Source organism: Sphaerodactylus townsendi, linkage group LG05 (assembly GCF_021028975.2).
Source record: "Sphaerodactylus townsendi isolate TG3544 linkage group LG05, MPM_Stown_v2.3, whole genome shotgun sequence".
Classification (NCBI taxonomy): Eukaryota; Metazoa; Chordata; class Lepidosauria; order Squamata; family Sphaerodactylidae; genus Sphaerodactylus; species Sphaerodactylus townsendi.
The window spans coordinates 87,802,950-87,826,193 of record NC_059429.1 but is presented as its reverse complement, the minus strand read 5'-3'; the positions used below and the strand labels follow the sequence as shown (position 1 = coordinate 87,826,193).

Sequence of the window (23,244 nt, the reverse complement as noted above, 5' to 3'; positions counted from 1 at the left end):
CTGTGTAGTCATTAGGCCTCAGGAACTGCATTGATTTTCCAGGTCTGAAAAAGCCAGAGATTCGTTAGCATGGTATTCTGCTGTGCTGCACAACACATTAGGCTTGTGAATTGGACCCCAAAGCAATAAGAACAACATATTGTTAGGCCTGGCTTCTGCTGGTTTATTGCTGGCTCGTCACATTTTATTATTTTGCTTTCAAAAAAGAATCAGCCAGAACAAGAATATTTGTCCAACTAGAGAATAGTAGAAAGCTCCACTTTGTTGTGCTTGGAATCTCACTGATGGAGTGGTTTTGGTTTCTTTTATTCATCAGAATAGCTGTCACAGAAAAGGGTGCAGTGACAGCAGAACTCAGTGTGACGTCAGCGCCAGGCCATTCTTCTATGCCACCTAAGAGGACGAGTATTGGTATTCTCTCTGAAGCTTTAGCCAGGTGAGAGGTTGCCTAAAGGCTAAGGGCATGGCATGATACTAGCTTTGTGCCCACTGAAGCAGGCAGAGCTTTCTATACAGAATGCAAACAAAGGGCCCAAAAGGTCTTTTTTTCTTCCCCTCTCCTTTTTTTAACATCTTGCCTGATGAAGAGTTCTGGAAAACTCACTGAGTTGTGTTACTGTGGTTGGTCTAAGCGAAAAAATACTACATGGCTTTTGTTTTTGGATTTTGCTCTGAACAAGTATGGTTAGCTATGTTCTTTGTATTGCAAGGAAAAGGAGACAATAAGAGCAAACTGGAGGCCTTGGTAAATGAGAAAAGCTGCATGATTGACGGTGGTAGATACATCAGGAAGCATGATAACGGCACAGAAGAAGCCTTCAGTTTTGCCTGAAGGAAGTAATTAGATACCTCAATAAAAGTAATTTCAGAGGAGTTGTGCAGCTGGAATCCATGTTGAAGATGGTCAAGAAAAGGTATGATCAGAAGTAAAGGCAATGAAACATTCAAGTCGTTTGAAGGAGAAGACATGAGAGTGGGACGGTGAAGGAGGCCTTTTAAGAATCAGGGAAATAGGAATGTGCTCAAAAACAAAGAACCAAACGGCTGTGAGACATTAACAGTAATAGAGGAGAGAGTAATAGAGGAGAGAGGAAGAATTAGGGTCTGATGTGGAGAGAAAGTGAACCAGCTCATAGAGAAGGAGGCAAGAGCAGATGACAGAGGTTTGGGTAGGGGGGAAAGAAACAAGTATCTCCTATTCCTAAAACCTCTGAGTCTGGAAAAAATTCATAATTTAAACTAGGTTTCTTTCATATAACAACACTGCAGTTGCATTAGGCCTAGTAGATAATGTTTTGTTTGGATTCTGTATGTCACTAACTGAATGTGTTTTTGTTAATAAAGTTAAATAACATAGATGTGGAACAGTTCTCTTTAAACACTGAGGCAGGTCAGCAATTGCAGCATACCTCAGAACAGCTCTCTTATGTTCCCATTCCCCACAAAATTGTTCTGCAGGGGGCAGGTAATTCATACCAACAAATGTTTTGCTACCATAGAACAGCCACTGTGCAGGTAATATAAAGATTAAATCTTACTACTTTGCAAACTTCATTGTCCTTGCACAGTTTAGATCGTTTTGATAGTCTCTGTTGACTTTTTTTGGTATAATTTTATTCCTCAAAGGAACTCAGGGTGACATATTGTTTTCTCCCCTGCTTCATTTTTATCCTTATAACAACCCTATGAGATAGATTAGGCTGAGAATGTTTGGAGCTATAATCATTTTGCTACACTGGCGTCTTGCATGTTTCTATTTACCTACAAGTGTTCTGTTTTCCCTCCTATGTATAAGTGTATATATGCTGAATTAAAGGAATAAAGACTAAAACCAGTCACCATATTCCTGGCCCCTTAAAGAACCATAGGATTTAGAAGCAGTATTTTGCATACATGTTATTTGGTGTTTTTGTATTGCTCTTTACTCTGTATTAAATTGCACAGTCTATGCCATAGTGTTGGTTCTTTAAGCGGCCAGGAGTACAGTGATCAGTTTTTGCCTTTGTATCTTACTCCATTGCATTCTTGTTGAATAAAAGGAATACCATTTGTATTGATTTTTGTGTTTTGTTGTTATAGGTTGGAGCAGCAACCCATGCCCAATCTGTTTGGTAAGGGACCTGAAGCCCTTATGTTGGAACAATTGGCTCCAGACGTAAGTACTGAACAGAGCGTGTTCTCTCTTGCACTTTCTGGTAATTGAGTTTGAAATGATCAGTATTTAATATTCTCAGAGAACAATCCTTAGCCAGTATACTATTTATTTATTTATAATTTGATTTCTAGGACATTGTTCCCCTTAATGAGCTTAGGATAGCTTACAACAAGAAAGTACATTATAAAAAGTGCCCTAAAATCAATCCCTCATTAACAAAGGGGAATGAATTAAAAGAAGAAAGGAAGGGAAGGGAAAAAAAGAAAGAAGGTGGGGGAAGGGAGGCCTGCTGAAATGGAATACTGTTGCTGCCCTCAACTGTAGGCCTGGCAGAACAACTCTGTCTTAAAAGCGCTTCAGAACTGTGGCAGGTCCCACAGGATCCAGATCTTATTTGACAGAGCTTTCCACCAGGCAGGAGCCAGATGTTTTGGGCCAGGGATCACCAACAAGTTTTTAGCCATAGAGCAGAGTGCTCTCTTGGGAGTATATTTGGGGAGGTGATCTCAGAGGTACAGAGGTCCCAGACCACCGTGGGCTTTAAAGGTTGGCACCAAAACCTTGAACTCAACTCACTACCAGTGCAGCTGGTGGAGCACTAGATGGATGTGCTTCCACCTTGGCATCCTGGTAAGAAGCTGTGCAACTGCATTCTAAACCTGTTGGAGTTTTGGAGCAACCTCAAGGGCAGCCCAGCGTAGAGTGAGTTACAGTAGTCCAATCTGTAAGTAACTGTTCATGGATCACTGTATGACTGGTAGGGGGCCAGTAACCTGACCTCACATAGAAGATAAAATGTCAACCTGGCCACATTTGTTACTTGAGTCTCCATAGACAAGGAGGCATCAAGTATCATATCTAAGTCCTTGATGGTCTTTGAAGATGTTAGCTGTACCCTGTCAAGAGTTGGAAGGTGACCAAATCTCCATGACCCAGCCACAGGACCTTTGTCTTTGGTGGATTTAGTTTCAGCCAGCTCTTCTTCACCATGGCCTCCAGACAATTGGACCAAAATGTTGAAAGGTATGAGCAGAATCTTAGAACCTAGTATGTCTTACAACTGATTCCTGCAGAATCTACAAGGGGAATCCAGTGGCCTGCTGAATTACCTTTTCTCTGGTGTACTGCTTCTTGTTTATGCAGTTTTCTCCTGCTGTTCTCAGCTACCCATTCACTTCCCTTCTGTGTATGGAGGATTTGGTCTTGATCATGCTCAATACAAATAACACTTTCTAGCAGATGCACTTATAGGATCTCTTCAACAATTCTTCTTTTGAATGGCAAATGTTACTGTGCAAGAAACCTATGTATCTGGTACCAAGTTTCTTGATGTGTTTTTGTGCTTTTTTTGTCTATGCTGTTCAGTTCAACTTCCCTCTCAATATCGTCATGGCCAATCTGTGGCTGTTTGCACCAGCTGTCAGCAGGTAAGTAAGAATTATATTGTTGGGAGGGGATCGAGGGTAGAGACTATAGAATTTCCCCAGGTACAAATGATTGCAACTTCATTGTCGGGAGTGAGGCAGTATCTCCCCACTCCTCTCTGCCCTCTATGCATAACAAACAAGAAAAGTTCACATTTATTGTTTTTTAAAAGTACTGTTGGTGGAATGCAGTGTCCCTTGTTTTTGTATAATTCTGATGTGTTTGAATTTTGTGTCTGTTTCAAGCATTGAAATGCTTTCTAAATCTTTATGCAGCTTTCTTGAGCAAACACCCTCTACTAATGCCATAGTTCGGACCACCACTGCAATCACCATGTTTCATGGTGGAATCAAGGTACTGTTACATGAATTTCCCGGGATTTTTAAATAAATTGTAAGAATGACAAATGCAGCAGCCTCATTTACCAGTCTTGGTGCATAGCAATTTATACCTCTCATTATTATCCCTTGCTTGAGCTTAAAATGTAGACTCATTTCTTTCTCTCCCTCTGTAGAGTGAAAAAGATAGACTACCTTCACTGTTGTCCAGTGACCTAGTTATCCTGGACAAATGTTCAGAAAGGCTTCAGTGATGGAACTGCAGGGACAGAAAATTCCACATGACATTTGAGACCTTTCCTTGAGAATTAACTCAAATTATCACTTCCTACAATGGAATGGTTTTATGAATGTAATCACAATTCTCTCACAATTAGAAAACAGAAAAGTTAACATCTACTGCAAGTAGAAGGGAGAGTCATTTCATTCATTATGCAGGAAGAAACCTGAATGTGTATCAAACAGTATATTCTACAGGGCACTGCAGCCTTCCTTAACCCTCTGATCAGAATTTCTGTGTGATTCTTGTGTTTTCAAACACCTGTTTAACATAATCACACTTATGATTTTTAAGTGTACATCTAAACATGCAGTGTGTGAACAACAGTCACTTAAGGGAGGACATTACTGTTAGTTGGATTTGTAATTTGTGAGCCAGCATGGTGTAGTGGTTAAGAGCAGGTGGATTATAATCTAGAGAACATGGTTTGATTCCCCACTCTTCCACATGAGCGATGGATTCTTCTCTGGTTAATCAGATTTGTTTCCCCACTCTTACGTTCCTGCTGGGTGACCTTGGGCTAGTCACAGTTCTTCGGAACTCTCTCAACCCACCTACCTCACAAGGTGTCTGTTGTGGGGAGAGGAAGGGAAAGGAGCTTGTAAGCCACCTTGAGTGTCCTTACAAGAGAGAAAGGTGGGGTATAAATCCAAACTCTTCTTCTTCTAACTGGTTGACTAATTATACCCAACAAGTGCTTATTAATAGTTCCTCATCCTTTTGGAGAGAAGTGCCTCAGGGATCTCTCCTGGGCCCTGTGTTATACAACATCTTTATAAATGACTTGGTTGAAGGAATGCTAATTAAATGTGGAGATGATACTAAATTGGGAGAGAGCCAGTATGTTGTAGTGGTTAAGAGCAGCAGACTCCATTCTGGAGAATTGGGTTCAATTCCCCCCTCCTCCACATGAAGCCTGCTGGGTGACCTTGGACTCATCACAGTTCTCTCACAGTTCTCTCTCAGCCCACATGGAGGCAGGCAATGGCAAACCACTTCTGAATGCCTCTTGCCTTGAAAACACTACAGGGTCACATAAGTCTGCCATGACTTGGCGGCATGCACACTAACACACGTACCCACAGCAAATACAGCAAAGATCAAAGGCAAGATACAGGATCATCTTGGCAGGCTAGAAAACTGGACTGAAACTACCAAAATGAATTTCAACAGAAATAAATGTAAAGTTCTGCATTTAGGTAGGAAAAAATCAAATGCATAATTATAGGATGGGAGAGACTTGTCATGGCAGTAGTATGTGATCAGCGGACCTAGGGGTCTTAGTAGACCAAACAGGGAACATGAATCAGCAGTGTGATGCAGTAGCTAAAAAAAAGCAAGTGTGATTTTCAGCTGCACTTACTGAAATAAAATGTCCAGATCATGCAAAGTGATGGTATCACTTTACTGTGTTTTGGTTAGACCTCACTTGGAGTATGGTATTCAGTTTTGAGAACCACATTTTAACAAGTATCTGGTGGGCTCTCCTTCTTTGAAGATTTTAAAGCAGATGCTAGATGACCAACTGACAGCAATGCTGATTCTGTAAACTTAGCAGATCGGGGGGCAGATCATGGGGGGGGGGGGGCTCCGCTCTCATGGCCCCTTCTTGCATTCTCGATCACCACTTTGGGGTTAGGAAGGAATTTTCCTCCAGGCCAGATTGGCATAGGATCCAGGAGGGTTTTTTTGCCTTCCTCTGGGCATAAAACCCATGTCACTTAGGGGTGTGGAGGGGGAAGAAGAAGTTTGTTTTTATACCCCACTTTACCATAAGGAGTCTAAAAGCAGTTTACAATTGCCTCCCCCACCCCACCCACAACAGGCATCTTGTGAGGTAAGTAGGGCTGAGAGAGTTCTATGTTTCTGTGGCACAGAAACATCTTCCTACCAAGTTGTTTGTTTGTGTGTGTTGCTAATTTATATTGTTTTATGGATTACAGAAAGTAATATTATAGTTTGGGTGCTGTGTGGTTTCCGGGCTGTATGGCCGTGTTCTAGCAGCATTCTCTCCTGACATTTCGCCTGCATCTGTGGCTGGCATCTTCAGAGGATCAGAAAGCCTTCGACAATATTATAGTTGGTGGCAGTAAAAATCTTTCTAGGAACTAAATTAAAAATCAGAGGTCCAGAACTTGCTTGAACAGCTTCTAGATGACAGTTTTTTGCTATCGTCTGATTAATTAACAGACTTTCTGAAAACAGAATACTAAACAAGGTGTGACATTTTTTATTTCAAAGCTCTTCCTTGACTTGGACACAGAGGTATGATAGTTAAACAGTGACACCCAGTGGTGGAAAGGGAAATAAGATGTTAGGTTTTCTTTGGTAATTTTACAACTATGTTCAAACGCCAAACCATGCATGTGGGGCAGCCCGATATTGAATCATGTTGTAAAAAGCTGCTTTTACACAGGAATATGAAAAGGATCTTTTCAACATAACAATATTGTTTTATTCTGAACAAACTCACATGAACAAAGAAAATAGAGTGATCCCCCGCCCCCCTTCCTTCACAACAGCTTGCCTGAATCTTACAGGGTGAGATGGAGCCATAAGCAAAACCTGGTGTGGAGCTGCTCCATATTCAGGTATTCAGGAATACTAACAACAAATAGTGTATATTTCAGAATATTATGTAGAATGATGCATGGTTTGAAGTGCAAAGAGAGCTTGAGGGCTGAAGATGCTGTATTCTGTCCTTCCAGCAACATACTTTCTAGCCAGGGTTGCTTCTGGCATCAGAGTCTGAATGAGCAGAAATTGTCCTTGAGGGAAAGTCTATGAGAGAGGCAGCAGGCATAGATCAGTATGCATATTCCTCCTGCCTACCCTTTTTGCTCTTTAAAGTGTACCTGCTGCATGTTGGTATATTCAGAATCTGGGCCCCACAGCCTGTAAGACTCTGATTTGGTTACTGAGCAGAGTGAACGAAGGATATAGTATACAGCAAAGATGAACCAATCTCTGTGTGTGCCAGGAACAAAATTACTCAAAGACTTTTTTATCTACTCAATTTAATATACTTCATTTATTGAAAGAACTCCCATTTCTAGATAGGATATTCGAACTAACTAGGATGGCAGGAGATACAGGATCTGCATCCTACCCTCATGGTTTGCAAGGTCGAGAAGAGAAACATGTGAGTAGAGGTGTGGAAGGAAACAGGAAGGGAGGAAATTTCCCTGATAGTAGCAATCTACATATCCAACTGAGAGTGTCAGAGCAGTAGAGAGAGGATGCCCAATGCTTTGACCCCTCTGTCCCTCTGACTCTCCAGTCAAGTCCCTTTTTGAAGTCTGAGGTTAAGAGACAGCACAAAGTCCAACACTGCACATGATTTGTGGCAGCTTTCCATTTAAACACATAGCCTGTGTGGAAATGGCTCTGGGTTCAGTGCTGTTGGGAAAGGGTTTTTTTTCACCTTCCCAAAAGGATTGTGGTGCATTTGACTTATTTTTTCTGATTATTCTCTAGGGCCCCTTCTGCACATGCAGAATAATGCATTTTCAATGCACTTTGCAGCTGGATTTTACTGTGCAGAATAGCAAAATCCACTTTTAAACTATTGTGAGAGTGAATTGAAAGTGCATTATTCTGCATGTGTGGAAGGGGCCAAAGTTGCTTTGCTCTGACATTTTGGGAAGGATCATCGTAAAACCTGGATGACTAGCCCCCAAAGGTATCTGGTGGGCCACTGCGAGTAGCAGAGTGCTGGACTAGATGGACTCTGGTCTGATCCAACAGACTGTTTCTTATGTTCTTACTCTATGTGTAGGAAATCCAAGTTTCCCCACCCATATGGCAGCTATTACCCCCAGCATTCCCCCAACCCAAGGCAGCCATTCCCCCACCCCCAGAGGGGAGCTTTTTTAAAAAAAATCAACACAAGAATATACCATTGTAACGATATGTGTTACAGATTCTCTGAATCTCCAGCTTTCGTTTTCTAAAATAGTGAGCTTCTAGTGTTTCTTCTGAGGAGAGATAAAGGGAAAGGCACATATCCACTACAAAAGGAGCCAGAGACTTGCTTTTTAAAATGAATTCAGAGAACCTGTATACCTACTGCTATAATGTTATATTGACATATCAGTATTCTAGTGTCAATTTTTAAAAAAATTGCAAAGGCCTCCGTGGCGAGGGGGCGGGCATTGCTGCTTCAGGATTGGGCAGGGAAACTGCCAAGAAACCTGTTGCCACTGCACTCTAGTTGCAGCAATGGGGAAACCACACAAGCCTGTCCCTGTGTGGAAACCACCTTAGGTTTGTCACTGTTGTGTGGGGTTTAACACCGTGGCTAAAGGTACCCTGTGTCAATGTGTATTAGTATAAATATAAACATATTTCATATAAAAAGATCTCATTGTGCTGAGTTATGCCTTATGTTTGAAATTATTGGAATTTACATTGCCTAATCCGTTCTTGGCAGGATGGACAATGCTTTTATTTGAAAATGTCATCATTTGTCTGTGGGGAAATGTTTTCCTTGTCATTTATCATGTACCACTCACCTGAGCAACCATTCAAAAAGCAGATGCTGATGCCAGCAGCCTTTGAGTTTAGAAAGGGAAGAAACTAGTTGTGTTTCACATTTACCTGATACTGAAATGGGGCATTAGCAGCTGCTGTCTTCCACTTTAATTAGCAGGAAGGTGCTCACAAGCCTCCCAGGTAGAGGAAGAGGGAAACCAGTTGACTGTGCTCTTGTCTGTCCACTATCCTGCATGTGGACATCTTAGATGAGTACAAATAAAGCTTGTGTCTTTGTAGAAGAAGTAAGCTGTGCCTTCACTCAACTCAGTCTGATCTCCTCTGCCACCAGTGGACTTGTCCAATCCTTCCCTTGCTGGACAGGGAAGAGCAGAGTTATTTTCACTGCTGGGATAATGACACAGGGAAGGGAGAAGAATGGTAGTACATCAGAACAGAAGGGTATGGCAATCTGTTACTACATGCCCCTAAATAATAGATGCAAAGTTGATTTAATAGGATGCCACAGGTAGGTGAGGGATCTTTCCTGCCTTTGGAAATAGCTAGTAACCCATGAGCCCTTGTTTGGGACCTACTCAACTTACAGTCCTTCGGTCTGTGATCTGTCAGAGTTTGGAGCTATTTTGATACTATCCTACATGTTTACACTTCTTTGTTTTTTCTTCTGTAGTCTAATGTTATCCCAGCATCTGCAAACGCAACTGTGAATTTTCGCATCCATCCTGCACAAACAGTTGATGAGGTACTATGACTGTGTGATGGAGTGTAACAAACGTTACAATTGAAGCATCATTATAGGCCATGCCAGCCGGTCAGCTAGATAAACACGGCACTGTCCGGAGATATGGGACCCAGCAGAGCAAGGAGCTCTGTTGCAACATTACAGGCAGTTTGTCTTTAGGCTTAATGGAAGCACAACCAGCACAACCAACCGTGATGGAACTGAGAACTGGTAGCACAACTTCTCCAACCTGGTTCTGTTTTGTTTGGCCTTTGTCTGGTGAAGTCAAATTTTTCTGCATATCTGAAGTTTCTTCCACTATTCCTCCACCTATGTCTGGTTGCTGGCCTCATTGTGCTGCTTTGGTTATTGCCACAAGGCCAGCAAGTTTACTGCGAGCCATATTTGGACACTACTCAGAGTTGTTTGTAGAATCATATTGGGAACACGGCTATCTTTGAAGGGTATCTCTAAAAAGATCCAGAACTGATTGCCTGGAAAGAACTTTGATCTGTCACCCTACTAAGCCACTGTGTAGTGGGAGGGCAGACTTCCATAGTAAGGCCCCTGAAGGATACCTGCCTGGTTATACATCATTATTTGGAGAACCGTAACTGGAAATTGATTTGTGTACAAAGTTGACCCAAAGTCTGGAATATATGTTATTACCCGTAATGGAAAGCACCTTGCTGCTTTCATTTATTTGTTCTCTTGGGTGTGCTCTTAGGTACTGGAAATAGTAAGCAAAACGATTGATGATAAGAGAGTAACGATAGAAGCAACAAGTGCCTTTGATCCGCTCCCAGTTAGTCCGTGGGACGACGAGACCTTCGGAGTACAGATTTTCCGCCAGACCATTCTGAATGTTTTCCCAGATGTTGGCAGTGTGGCTCCAGGTACTGGCAAACACATGATCATTGTTTTCCTCTTCTGTTTCCATTCATTAGTCCCTGCTTACTGTGTTCCCCCCACCCCACCCTGTACACACATGATATTCATGATGGAAAACCATTGCCTTTTCCTTCTTCTGTTCTATCTTTCTGACATAAGGCAATTGACAGTTTTTAATGGTGGTAAGACAAACAAAAAGGCCAACAGGAAACTGACAAAGAATAAAGTTTGAGTTGAACTTCTGAATTCATACATTCAATCTTCTAGGAATTTATGGAGCTAGCAGAAAAGCTGTTTATTTTCTTCAATTAATTTCTCCCTGTAATTTTTGACAATTCTACTTTCAAGCTGCTGTTTCAGCCTGGTTCAAAATGGCTTGCTGGGTAAGCCATAATTCTTGAATTAGGAGATAGACCCAACCTTGTTTACGCATTCAATTTTCTGGCATTGCTTAAGTAGATACAAGAACATTTGAAGGCATGTAAGGAAACTAAGCACATTGCTCCTGGTGCTGAGATACAAGATTTGACTGGAATATTATTAATCTTTTTGCTGTTGATCCTTTCTCCAGGCGTTTGTGTTGCAAACACTGACAGCATCCACTTCACCAACCTCACAAATGCCACTTATCGATTTAATCCAGTGGTCTTTAAACCCGATGATATGCCAAGGTACTGCAATCTGTTCATTCTTTCTGGTGGAAACACCTGATGAGAAGCATGAGTGATTTCTCAGAAAAGCAAACAAGACATAACCATTGAGACCTGACAAAAAGCTGTATTTGTTTAAAGTGTTGGTCTGTGTCCAAAACATTGCCCCAGTGTCCAAGATATCAACAGGAGAGCACAATCCTGTATTTGTCTCTTTTAAAAGGCAAACTGGAATTGAAACATCCTTTCCATATCTGAACTTGCATTGCAATTCCAAGCAGAGTTACGCCTTTCTAAGTCCATTGAACAAACTGGGCTTAGTAGGGTATAATTCTGTTTAGGATAGTACTGTTAGTGCTGTTATATTGTCTTGGTTACAGATATACAATGTTGTCCAGCACCATTGCGAGGTAGGCTTCCAGAAGAAAGAACCTTTTCTATTTTTTTTAATTTAGTTCATCCCTTTTTATTTATTTTTTATTTTATTTTATTAAATTTATAGACCGCCCTTCCCCAAAGGGCTCAGGGCAGTGAACAACCACAGTAAACAAAGCATTAAAATACAATAAAACCAGCACAGTACCCCAATAATTAAAACAGGAACTATATAAATATCAATATCAGATGGCATCAGATTTCCCCTTCTTCCCCCACCCTTGCGCCCATGGGAAGCCAGATGGAATGGTGGCAGATGTACTTAGCCAGGCTGGCCAAATGCCTGGCGGAACAGGTTCGTCTTACAGGCCCTGCGGAAACTCTGCAAGTCCCACAGGGCCCTGATCTCCCTTGGAAGCATGTTCCACCAGGTAGGGGCCAGGGTCGTAAAGGTACTGGCCCGTGTAGAGGCCCGCCTGATTGCCTTTGAGCCAGGGATCACCAATAGGTCCGAGGAGGAGGAGCGGAGGGGCGATATGGGGAGAGGCGATCCCTCAGGTATGTAGGTCCGAGGCCATGAATAGCTTTGAAGGTCAAAACCAACACTTTAAACATGACCCGGTACTCGATCGGCAGCCAGTCCAGATGATATAGGACCAGCGTAATCCGGTCCCTGCTTGAAGTCTCCATGAGGAGCCTGGCTGCTGCATTCTGTACAAGTTTTAATTTCGGATCATGGCTAAAGGCAAGCCCGCATAAAGTGAGTTACAGTAGTCTAGTCTGGAGGTGACAGTTGCATGAATCACAGTGGCCAGATCGGGTCGGGAAAGGTACGGGGCCAGTTGCCATGCCTGCCACAGATGGTAAAAGGCTGTCTGGGCCATCCAGGTGACCTGGGCCTCCAGCGACAGTGCTGGATCCAGGATCACCACATGGCTTTTGGCAGACTAGGCTAGCTGTAAAATCTCGCCATATAGCGTAGGCAGGCCAAAAGGCACTGGACGATCCCCCCGACCCAGCCACAGGACTTCCGTCTTTGTAGGATTTAACTTCCGCCGACTTGCTCTCAACCAACCAGCCACAGCGTCTAAACAACGCTGGAGAGCGTCGGGGGCCAAAGACGGGTGGCCCTCCATTGTGAACACGAGCTGTGTGTCATCCGCATATTGGTGGCACTGCAGCCCGAAACTCCGGACTAAACTTGCCAGGGGGTTCATACTTTCTAAAGAAGTATGGAAGTTATACTTTTCTGGAAACTGGGGCTACCTACCCTCATCCTTCTTCAAAATAATGCTAGAGGAAAGCAGATGGTGACCAGAGATGGGCTCCTGTTTGTAGTAGCACTTAGTGTTCAAACTATTCTCCTCAGAGAAGTCCGCCAGAAGGCCCATTTCTTTCTTTATGGTGGCAAGTGAAAGCAGTTTTGATTTTAGGTCTTCCTTTGGTGGAGAAGGATGTTTTGTAGTTTGTGTTTCAGTCATTTTAATTGAGTATATTTTAATTCCAATTGCTTTTGTTAGCTTCTTTGGGCATGCTCTTTAGAATTGCTGGAGAACTGCAAATGTAATTCATGGTCCTGATTTTTCACAAGTCATCGCAAAACAAGCAGATGTTTCCTTCAAAAGATTTGGCACAACTTGGGCTCTGGAGCTCTGGTTGGAGGGTACAAAATGACTCTCAAAGGTCTAAGGGTTGCCAACTCCAAGATCAGAAATACCTGAAGATTTGGCAGTGAAACTTAGGAGTGTGGGCTTTATGGAGAGGAGGGATCTCCGTTGGGTATAGCTCCATATTGGTCTCCCTTCCAAAGCAGTTATTTTCTCCAGCAGAACTGGAATACATATTTTAAATAGCTTGTTTGTTTGCTTATGTAGTCTGGTGATCAGTTGTAATTCCAAGAGATCTCCAATCCCCACCGGAGGTTGGCAACCCTAGCAGGTCTGGGTCTGGTTACTGTCCATTTGGTAGGCCTCCAGTGAATCCTATGCCTGCCACTTTGAGATCCTCGTCAGAAGAAAAGAGGGAGATATACACAAACAAATAAAGTTTAGGGTGCTTCAAATGTAGTTGATGTTGGCCTTTCTGTCTTGGTCTGGTAGCTTGGTGTGGTGAAGCTTGCAATATTGCTGTGCTAACAGAGTTGACTGATGCAGATTTGAATGAAAACCGCTTCTTATGTTGGTTTGTTTTTTATCAGGTTACATGGATTGAATGAAAGGATCTCTATTGAAAGTTTTGAGAAGCAAGTGGAATTTCTCTTCCAGCTCATTCAAAATTCTGATATCGACCCGTCTCAAAAACCTCATGAGAATGTTCATGAACTGTAAGAACAAGAATGAGGGAAGGCTTATGGATATGGTTAAAGACTGAAGATAATCAAATAAGCTATGTTCCATGTTGTTCTTTGGAACTAAGTTATTAAGAGCAATGACTTACATACAGAGTTAACAATTAACTGCTCTACATGCAGTTATGAAACATATTAAAAACTAAAGTAGAACAAATGATTTCAGACCAGAACAAAAGCTTATGCTCCATTCTGTGTTGTACTTTCCAGCCACTACTGCCCTGAGTGTTCACCATGTGCTCTTAATGCTCACCATGCAGATCTGCGAAGTATATAAAATAAAGATCTTTAAACTGTTCTCTTAAGAGGGGCAGGGCAATTCTCCATAAAGCTGACCTTCCAAAACCTACAGGAGCTGTTTTGTTGTGTGCTCAGGGCAACAGCTATGGCTGTATGTGGTGCCAGCCCTTCAGTATTAATCACCTGAATCCAGCTTAAGCTACCACACTGTTTTCTTTCTATTTTCCAATCCACTAGTGTTCCAGCAAACCACGTTTCACTTCTGCCAAGCACATTTTTTCTGGTTGTGATGCTTGCAGTGCTTTAATTTTTTTGAGTTATACCTAAGTATACCTAAACATTTAATTTCTTGAGTTATGGTACATCGTTATACCTAAACAATTAATAAGTGGATTAAAACACTGAACTGGATGGAAATATTTCTGCCCCCCCCCCCTCCCACACACACACACAAAGCTTAAGTAGCTTCCCAACTAGGTTTGTGTTGAAATCACATAAAATATTGGTGGGATGGAAACATTTAAAGTATAGCATTAGCAGGTGGGAGGAGAGTGTTAAACTTAAGTCTATGACAATCATTAAGTGCTGTACCTTATGATTCTTGACAAATGTATTTTTCTTTTATGTACACTGAGAGCATATGCACCGGAGACAAATTCCTTGTGTGTCCAATCACACTTGGCCAATAAAGATTCTATTCTATTCTATTCTAACTGTCCCCCTGGGCACATTTTCTTCCCCTTAATTTTTTTCTATTAAAGGGGTTATTTCTAATGTCTGAACTCCTCTAAAAGGAAAATAGCGGCTATAAGCAGTATGGGGAGGAAAATCAGGGAGGGATAGAAGATGATTCATTTCTGCCTGTTCATATTGTACTTGCTGCCTGCCTCATGTAATGTCAATGATAACCCATTTCGTCCTTGGGTCACTTTCCTGGGTATAAGTCCTGTTGAATAAGATGGTGCTTAGAATTTGCAAATCCATACTGGTCTGGTTTAGACGTCAGTCATTTCTGTCTTGTCCTTATTCTGGCCAGAATTTGGGTTTTTTAAAAATATTTTTAATTTTCATAGTATATTTGACAGATATAGAAAAAGATACTTCAGAAAAGATAGGAACAAACAGAAAAGACATCTACCCCAAACTATATTAATATAACCATAACATAATGGATTCCACTGGGACAGCCCGGGCTCTGGCCCGGTGGAACAAGTTGCCTGGTGATGTCAGAGCCCTGTGGGAGTTGTGTCAATTCCGTAGGGCTTACAAGACATGACTTTCCACCAGGCCTTTTCCAACTAGCCAGCCAGATTGATTGAGCACAGCTAAACATCTCTCGGTCTCTGGGGGAGTGGGGAAGAAGGAAGAAGGGAAAGATGAACTTACGTTAATTACCATCTCAGCATTTTTACATTACTAATTGGTTAGGATTTATATTTTTAATGTTTAATGTTCATGGAATGTTTTATATTATGTTGTAACCCGCCCAGAGCCCTTTGGGGATAGGAATCAAACTAACCAAATAAATAAAAATATTATCATAGAAACTATCACGAAATCTTTAAGTCACTGTCTTCTGTCCACCAACTCTGGAACACCTTTACTGGTTAGTCTTTTATATCTTAATCATTATCAAATTATTAATCTTCACGTTATTTTTACATGATCGATTCAGCTTCATATAAAAAGTAGAGTTTCCATCTCTCCTCACATTCATGTTTTGACCGTCTGTTGCATCATTTGTTAGTTTGGCTAATTCTGACCAGAATTTGTATGAGTTGTCTTAAACAATTATTCCCAGGAAACTCCCTCCACACACACCCCTTTGACTTTTCCAAACCTCTGTCATTCTATGGTATCATGACTTGCTGGGAACCCAACAGTTCCTAATTTTGCTAATTTCTGCTGGTGTTTTTTTAATGAAGGTACTAGTTTGCCATTTTTATGCTTGAAACAGGTATTTTAATTGCTGTTGCTTTAGAATCTGGTGGGAGCCATGTTGAGGGAATGTCAGACATGTAAATTTCAGTATTTGAGTGAGAATGAGTTCCCTGTATTTAGTTTCTTTTCCTTATTCACCAGATTGTTTTATATTGAGACCCTTTTTTCCATCCTGTCCATGTTCTCTTTATTCTTCCTTTAAGAGGGCTGTTTTCTCTTCCTTCAGTGGAAGTACACTTGGCTGAGGGAAAAATATTATAACTGAGATTAATTTGATTGCTTGTAGAAACCAGGGAGCTATGTCTTTGCTGGTGCTGTGTGCCATGCAGCTGTGTCTCTTCCCTTTACAGCCACCAGGGGACATTCTGCAATAGACATTCCTCAAGGTATTGTTTTGCAGTTTTCTGTTCGCGGAACCTTGTCAAAAGAAGCTTGATTAAATCATTGCTAAGTCGAGGAACCCTCACTGGAGGGGCGGGGGGGTGGTGGTTACTGCACATATTTTAATATCTCCTTTACTGCTTTATTCCTCAGGGATGTTCAAATGCCATATTTGGGGACTTGAATTATCCATTGCAATATAAAAACACTCTTCCCTAGTACTCCTGGCATAAATAGTGGTGAAATTAAGCCTGGAGCGCCAGGAAATTAAGATAACTATGGATGATTACACTGTGGATCTTAGTGTCTGTTTCACGCCAATCTGCATGTATTTGTACTGTTTATGTGGATGTGAAAGTGGTAACGAATAAGACTTGAAATAGATTTTTTGTATTAATGAAATAAGGGGATTCTGATTATTCTTTTTTCATTTTTATATGAAGTTTATTCCGTTCTTCAGAAGGAATACATACAGATAAGATGAGCACACATTAAAAAATCACATTTAATTAACATTATGCAGATTTTTTTTACCTCCTTCTCCTCATTGGCGCATTCTACACGGGCCAAAAACAGCACCCCTGGAACGGTAAAAACACCATTCCAGGGGCACTGTTTGCACGGCTGTTGCCTCTGCATCGAGGCAGCTCTGTGCTCCCCCCGTTCCCCCGCCCCACCGGGCAAGGCTTTTGGGAAACAGCGTTTCCCAGCTGGAGCAATGCAAATGGAATTTTCCCCCACACTTACCTTCTCTCCCTGCACAGCTCTGCAGAGACAGGGAGGCACGCCCATACTGCCCTTAGACCCCCCTGGGAGTTGGAGGGCAGCCTGGGCGTGCCTCCCTATCCCTACAGAGCTCTTCAGGGAGAGAAGATAAGTGTGGGGAGCGCCTCCACAGGCTGTGGTCACTCTGGGGAGCGGCCCTGGGGCTCCTCCAGCATCATATAAGCTGGTGGGAAGCCGCTATAGGGGCCCGTGCAGAATCTGCCTTTCATTTGAGAAGTGACTATCTTACATAGTCTCACTGGCGTAATGCCCATTGGGCAAGGTGGGCAGCTGCCCAGGGCATCACCTTGTGGGGGGCATCAAAATGCTGGGTTCGTTTTTGGGTATTTTTAGTGGTTTTCCATTTTTGGCCTGCAGGGGGTGTGGTTTTTAGGCTAGCAGCACCAAAATTTCAGCGTATCATCAGGAGACTGTCCTTATGATACCCCCCAAGTTTGGTGAAGTTTGGTTCAGGGAGTCCAATGTTATGGACTCCCAAAGGGGGTGCCCCTATCCCCCATTGTTTCCAATGGGAGCTAATAGGAGATGGGGGCTACAGTTTTGAGGGTCCATAACTTTGGCCCCCCCTGAACCAAACTGCACCAAACCTGGGGGTATCATTAGGAAAGTCTCATTATGAGACCCTGAAAGTTTTGAGACTTCAATGCCTTCAGAAATGTTCCCTCCCCAGCCTTTGCAAACCCCATGGGCTGAGCCAGCAATGCAGAAAAAACTCAATGCAGAACAAAGATTCTTGGGCCAGAATTTTGGTATGTTCTTGCAGGGAGGGCATTCTTGGACATATCCGCCTCAAAATTTCCGGGTTTCATCTGGAAACTGTATCTTGATGGAGCACCCCCCCTTAAGGTTTGGTGCAGTTTGGTTCAGGGGGTCCAAAGTTATGGACCCTCAAATGGGTAGCCCCCATCTCCTTAGCAAAGAATGGGGGATGGGGCACCCCCTTTGGGAGTCCATAACTTTGGACTCCTTGAACCAAACCTCACCTATCTTGGGGAGTAGCATAAGGACAGTCTCCTGATGATATGCTGAAATTTTGGTGCTGATATGTCTAAAACTGCACCCCCTGCAGGCACCAATGTCCTGGTGCAAAAAAAATTGGTCATGGTGGAGTGGCCGCCCGGGGGGGGCGGGGAATCCAACTCAGGTTTTGCCCAGGGCTACAGTTTGCCCAGCGCTGCCTCGTTACACCCCTGCATAGTCTCTCTAACTAATATACACTATATGTACATCTAATTTGTATAATAGACAAAAAGAAAAACGAGTACAGTATCATCTAAAAAGAGAATTCTGAGTATTCTTAATATATGGCCTGTAATCACTGTTCTGAGATCATCAATCTGTTCATCTGAGGTTTCATAAGAGCTGAAGGAAAAAAATTCCATCAAAACAAAACTACCCTGGAAATAAACAGGATGAACCCACTATTTTCCAGCCAGCTCTGTCTTCCACCTCATCCTTTATTTCTTCCTGTTGATTCATTTCCTGGTCCTCCCACAAACTTTTAATGGTTCAGCCTTTGAGAACATTAATGAAACATTAACACTGGAGCAATGGGATAAATTTTGGAGGGAAATTTATAAATATACCCTGAATACTGGCATATGGGGAAATTATTTTGAAATGTTCTACAAAGCATATCTAACACAAATCTAACACACAAAATAAATGTCAAAAACTCACCCCTCTGCTGGAAATGTCATAGTGGGAAAGGGACCTTTTTTCATCTGTGGTGGTAAAATTAAAAAATATTGGAGCAACATACACGTACAGATAGAATCTATATTAGGTGAAATATTCAGCAAAAAGCCGATTACTTACTTGTTGGGTCCTATGTTTCAGTTTAAAGCAATTTCAAAGGACAATATGCATCTAATGTTCCATTTCATTGTAGCAGCAAGAATAATCCTGGCCAAACTCTGGAAAACAGAACATCTACCTACAATTGAAGAATGCAGGAAAAAGTCCAACAATTTTATGTAATGGACAGACTCTCGCACCAAATAAATTTACAACCTGTGGAAATATACATACAAAAATGGCAGTTGTGGACTAAGTACATTTTAAAGAACTTTTACCTAGGCATTCAACCAGTTGAATATTAATGAGATTTAAATGTTGTTGCTTGATACACAAGTATTGTTGTTCAAGTTTAATTTCTTTTGTTTTCCTTCTCACTATGGTGAAGAGATAAACTCCGTTGTATTCAGAATCAACTCAACGACAGTGATATTTTTCATTAGAAGATAATATGGGGATAATAGTGTGACTGAAGGTGAAGTTTACTATGCTGTTAGAGGGGGGAGGGACGGTAGAAGGGGAGAATGTACAGTAACTGTATGTCTAGCTGCTCTCATCCTCTTTATGTTGAATTTTAATTTTGTCACTGTATAATTTTAAATAAAGATTATTTTAAAAACTTTTTTAAAGAAAAAAAACGTTTAATGGTTCAGCCTTGAAAACAAAAGTCTCAGATAAAATTTTGCCATACTGTTTCTGGAGGCTATTATTTAAGGTAGTTGAGAATTGATGCCATGACTGAGTACTATTTCAATTAATTATAAAACCAGAATAGTACTTTCTTTTCCCTATGCTCTTTCCCATTGACATGCTTAGGACTCAAGAGAGCCAGGGAGGCAACAGAAAAAGGGGCAGCAGGCACAACACATCTTTTGAAAGTGTGGATCTGACTGGAAGGAACCGCACTCTGTTCTGCAGCTGTTCATGGGAGCTGAATTGTAGGGGAGGGAACCTGTTGGAGGGAAGTATATGTTTCACACAAGAGAGATTCAGAAGCCTAAACCTTCAATGTTTAGAGCTTATTAACAGTGGCGTAACTAGGCAAACTGGAGCCCTGGGCAAAACCTGAATTTGATGTCCCCCCAGGCGCGTGCCCAATGCAATGTGCACCCCCCCTTGTAGCTATGCCCAGTGGCGTATCTAGGCAAACTGGAGTTTGGCGCCTCCCCCACTGTGACCAAGCAATGATTTTTTACACCAGGTTGTTTCAAAGTCACCATCACATTATAGAACATGCCCCAACTCACAAATCTGAGCGCAGCAATAAGCCATGCCACACAGCAGAAATAATTTTTTGAAAACATTTTATGGTGTTGTATCCAGTACTGGTGGGGAAAGGGCATAAAGCTTTCAATGTTCCAAACGAGAATCTGGGCCCCCTAGTCTAAACAAGGAAGTGCTGGAATCCACCCCAAACAGCATCATTTTTTTTCAATTGAATTGATTTAAACTAGGGGCCCAGGTCTCAAATCCTTAAAGGGAGGAAATCTGGGGGTTCCCAGTTTAAACAACATTGGAAGTGATGCTACTTTGAGGGTTGATTCTCTACCCTGAAACAGCATCACTTGCAATGTTTAAACTGGGGACCTCAGATTCTCCTTTAAATCCCATGTCAAGATTGGGGGAGTTTAAAGGAAAATCTGAAATTTGGGAGGTGCCTGCTGTCAGGGGTGCAATTGTTAAAGCTAGCAGCACCAAACTTCAGGGCTATCTTTAGGAGACTCCTAATGATACCACAGGTTTAGTAGAAGTTTGGTTCAGGGGATCCCAAAAGTTATGGACCCTCCAAGGTGTAGCCCCCATCTTCTGTTAGCTCCCATTGAAACAATGGATGATGGGGCACCTTGCACTGGGAGTCCATAGCTTTGGACCCCCTGGACCAAACTTCACAAAACCCCTGAGATGGTATCAGTAAAGATTCTCTGATGATACCTCCCAGGTTTAATTGAAGTTTGGTTCAGGGAGTCCCAAGTTATGGACCACTCAAAGGTGTAACCTCATCTCCTATTAGCTCCATTGAAGTAATGGGATGGGAACACCTCTTTTTGAGGTCTATAACTTTGAACTCCTGGTCAAACACAAACCTGGGCCATATCATCAGGAGAGTCTCCCAAAACATCCCTGAAATTTTGGTGCTGCTATTTTCAAAAGCACCCTCTGCAAAGCCTGGAAAAACACTAAAAATACAAAAAAATCCCACAAACAAACCTGCGCCCCCCACAGGGCTGCGCCCAGGGCAACTGCCCACTTTGCCCAATGGGAGGAATGCCTCTGCTTATTAAGATCTATAGAAAAAGTGTTTGGAATATGTTTGGAATAATTTGGAATAATGTGTTTGGAATATGCTGCCACAGGAGGTGGTGATGGCCACTAACCTGGATAGCTTTAAAAGGGGCTTGGACAGATTGATGGAGGAGAAGTCGATCTCTGGCTACCAATCTTGATCCTTCTTGATCTGAGGTTGCAAATGCCTTAGCAGACCAGGAACAGCAGCAGCAGAAGGCCATTGCTTTCACCTCCTGCATGTGAGCTCCCAAAGGCACCTGGTGGGCCACTGCGAGTAGCAGAGTGCTGGACTAGATGGACTCTGGTCTGATCCAGCAGGCTCTTTCTTATGTTCTTATGTTTTTAAGTGTTTCTGTAGGTGATTTTAATTCTGATGATTTTATAATGCTATCCCCATTCTGTGCTAAACATGCATGATTTCATTTTTCCAATGAGAAAATTAGCTGGCTGTTTGGAGGAGGTGTGATTTGTGAAATCCTAAGTGCTACTTCTTACATTTTTTCCCACCTCTTCACAGCCCCACCTACCTCACAGGGTGTTTGTTGTGAGGGGGGAAGGGCAAGGAGATTGTAAACCCCTTTGAGTCTCCTGCAGGAGAGAAAGGGGGGATATAAATCCAAACTCCTCCTCCTCTTCTTCTTCTTCTTCTTCTTCTTCTTCTTCTTCTTCTTCTCCTTCTTCTTCTTCTTCTCCTTCTCCTTCTCCTTCTCCTTCTCCTTCTCCTTCTCCTTCTCCTTCTCCTTCTCCTTCTCCTTCTCCTCCTCCTCCTCCTCCTCCTCCTCCTCCTCCTCCTCCTCTTGTTTCTCAGATATGCTGCTGGTATGTGTTTTCTTTAATATGATGATGGGATTCTTAACCAGTTGTTTGAATGGGATGACATCACAGCACCATATGACCAATCCAGTTTGGCTACATGAGGTTACCAACAAGGGTAAACAAAGCCCTCCCATTTTTCTCACTTTGAATGTGAATGTAGAGTTGAAACACATCCTGTCTTGGTGCACTGCAGTTTTATTGGATACTGTGCATCCATTGTCACTATAACACTTCCACTGGGATGTGTACTCAGAGACACATCCCTAGTCCCATTTACCCCCCCCCCCCACACACACACATTAATCAACTAGGCATCACTGGATTAGTGGGATGGGGGTTGGAAAAGCGTGGCCAAACCTATTAAGTGTATCTTTTTGCAGAAAGGGTACAAAACATATGGCGGTTGGTGTTACAATGGAGGGGATGTCCATATTGTGGGTACCTTTCCTTGATTCACCTCAACATTATGATGGTCAAAAAATCTAATGATTATGGAGAGATCTATCCAGTGATGGGATCCAAAAATTTTAGTAACAGGTTCCCATGGTGGTGGGATTCAAACAGTGGCGCAGCGCCAATGGGGCTGGGTGGGGCACGACGGGGGCATAGCCAGGCATTCCGTGGCGGGGCATTAATAATTTCTGTTACTGTAAAAAACTCTTACTGTAAAAAAAAGTTCCTAATTTCCAGCTGGTTTCTTTCTGTCCATAATTTAAACTCATTATAGCAAGTCCTATCATCTACTGCCAACAGAAACAACTACTTCTCCTCTAATTGATTTCCTGTCAAATACTTAATACTTTCAAATACTTAATTTTGTTTCTAGAAATCAAAAGAAGGATACTTTTCTTGAACAAGAAACTTTACCATATTTCTAAAACATGTTTTAAAACAATAACGGGAGAATTATCCACGTTTTTTACCTTAAGCTAACAAGCTGCATGGAAACAACAGGACTTTTATGCAACTGTGAAATCATGTGTGGTCACTTTACAGTTTTGTGAAGATTCACCATCACCACTGTTTGTTAACTATATTTTGAAGGGCTAATACATTCAATACTCAAAATAATTTGCACTTTAGATTAAGACACAAATTCATTAAAACATGGATCTGATGGACCATTCCTACTGCATAGGGCGGCATATTCAAGAGCTAGATATCAAGGCTACTGCCAGTCATGAGTCATGACTTTTAAAAATTGAGGTAAGCATTAGTGAAAGTTAGTGCCTTCCCCAACCTTTCACTTATAGAAAATGGCACGTAATCAGCCCCATAAATACCTAAAATCAGTCATTAACACTCCCTTTTTTTAATCCTG

At 42.0% G+C, this 23,244-nt stretch overlaps 1 protein-coding gene across 2 annotated transcripts in view; it reads left to right on the top strand.

Moving 5' to 3' along the window:
• PM20D1 (peptidase M20 domain containing 1) overlaps window positions 1–19,443 on the top strand; it is a 30,218-nt gene extending 10,775 nt beyond the window's left edge. The window contains exons 6-15 of one of the 2 annotated variants that reach the window (XM_048496945.1): window positions 317–436; window positions 2,080–2,155; window positions 3,521–3,582; window positions 3,856–3,934; window positions 9,363–9,434; window positions 10,141–10,309; window positions 10,876–10,975; window positions 13,527–13,652; window positions 16,208–16,243; window positions 18,916–19,443. In XM_048496945.1, the coding sequence (XP_048352902.1) occupies window positions 317–436; window positions 2,080–2,155; window positions 3,521–3,582; window positions 3,856–3,934; window positions 9,363–9,434; window positions 10,141–10,309; window positions 10,876–10,975; window positions 13,527–13,652; window positions 16,208–16,243; window positions 18,916–18,970 (895 nt within the window). In that variant the 3' untranslated portion in view covers window positions 18,971–19,443. Of the gene's footprint in view, window positions 1–316; window positions 437–2,079; window positions 2,156–3,520; window positions 3,583–3,855; window positions 3,935–9,362; window positions 9,435–10,140; window positions 10,310–10,875; window positions 10,976–13,526; window positions 13,653–16,143; window positions 16,244–18,915 lie in introns of both variants that reach the window. The other variant, XM_048496946.1, reaches the window with a different exon arrangement.
• Window positions 19,444–23,244: the final 3,801 nt, after the last annotated feature.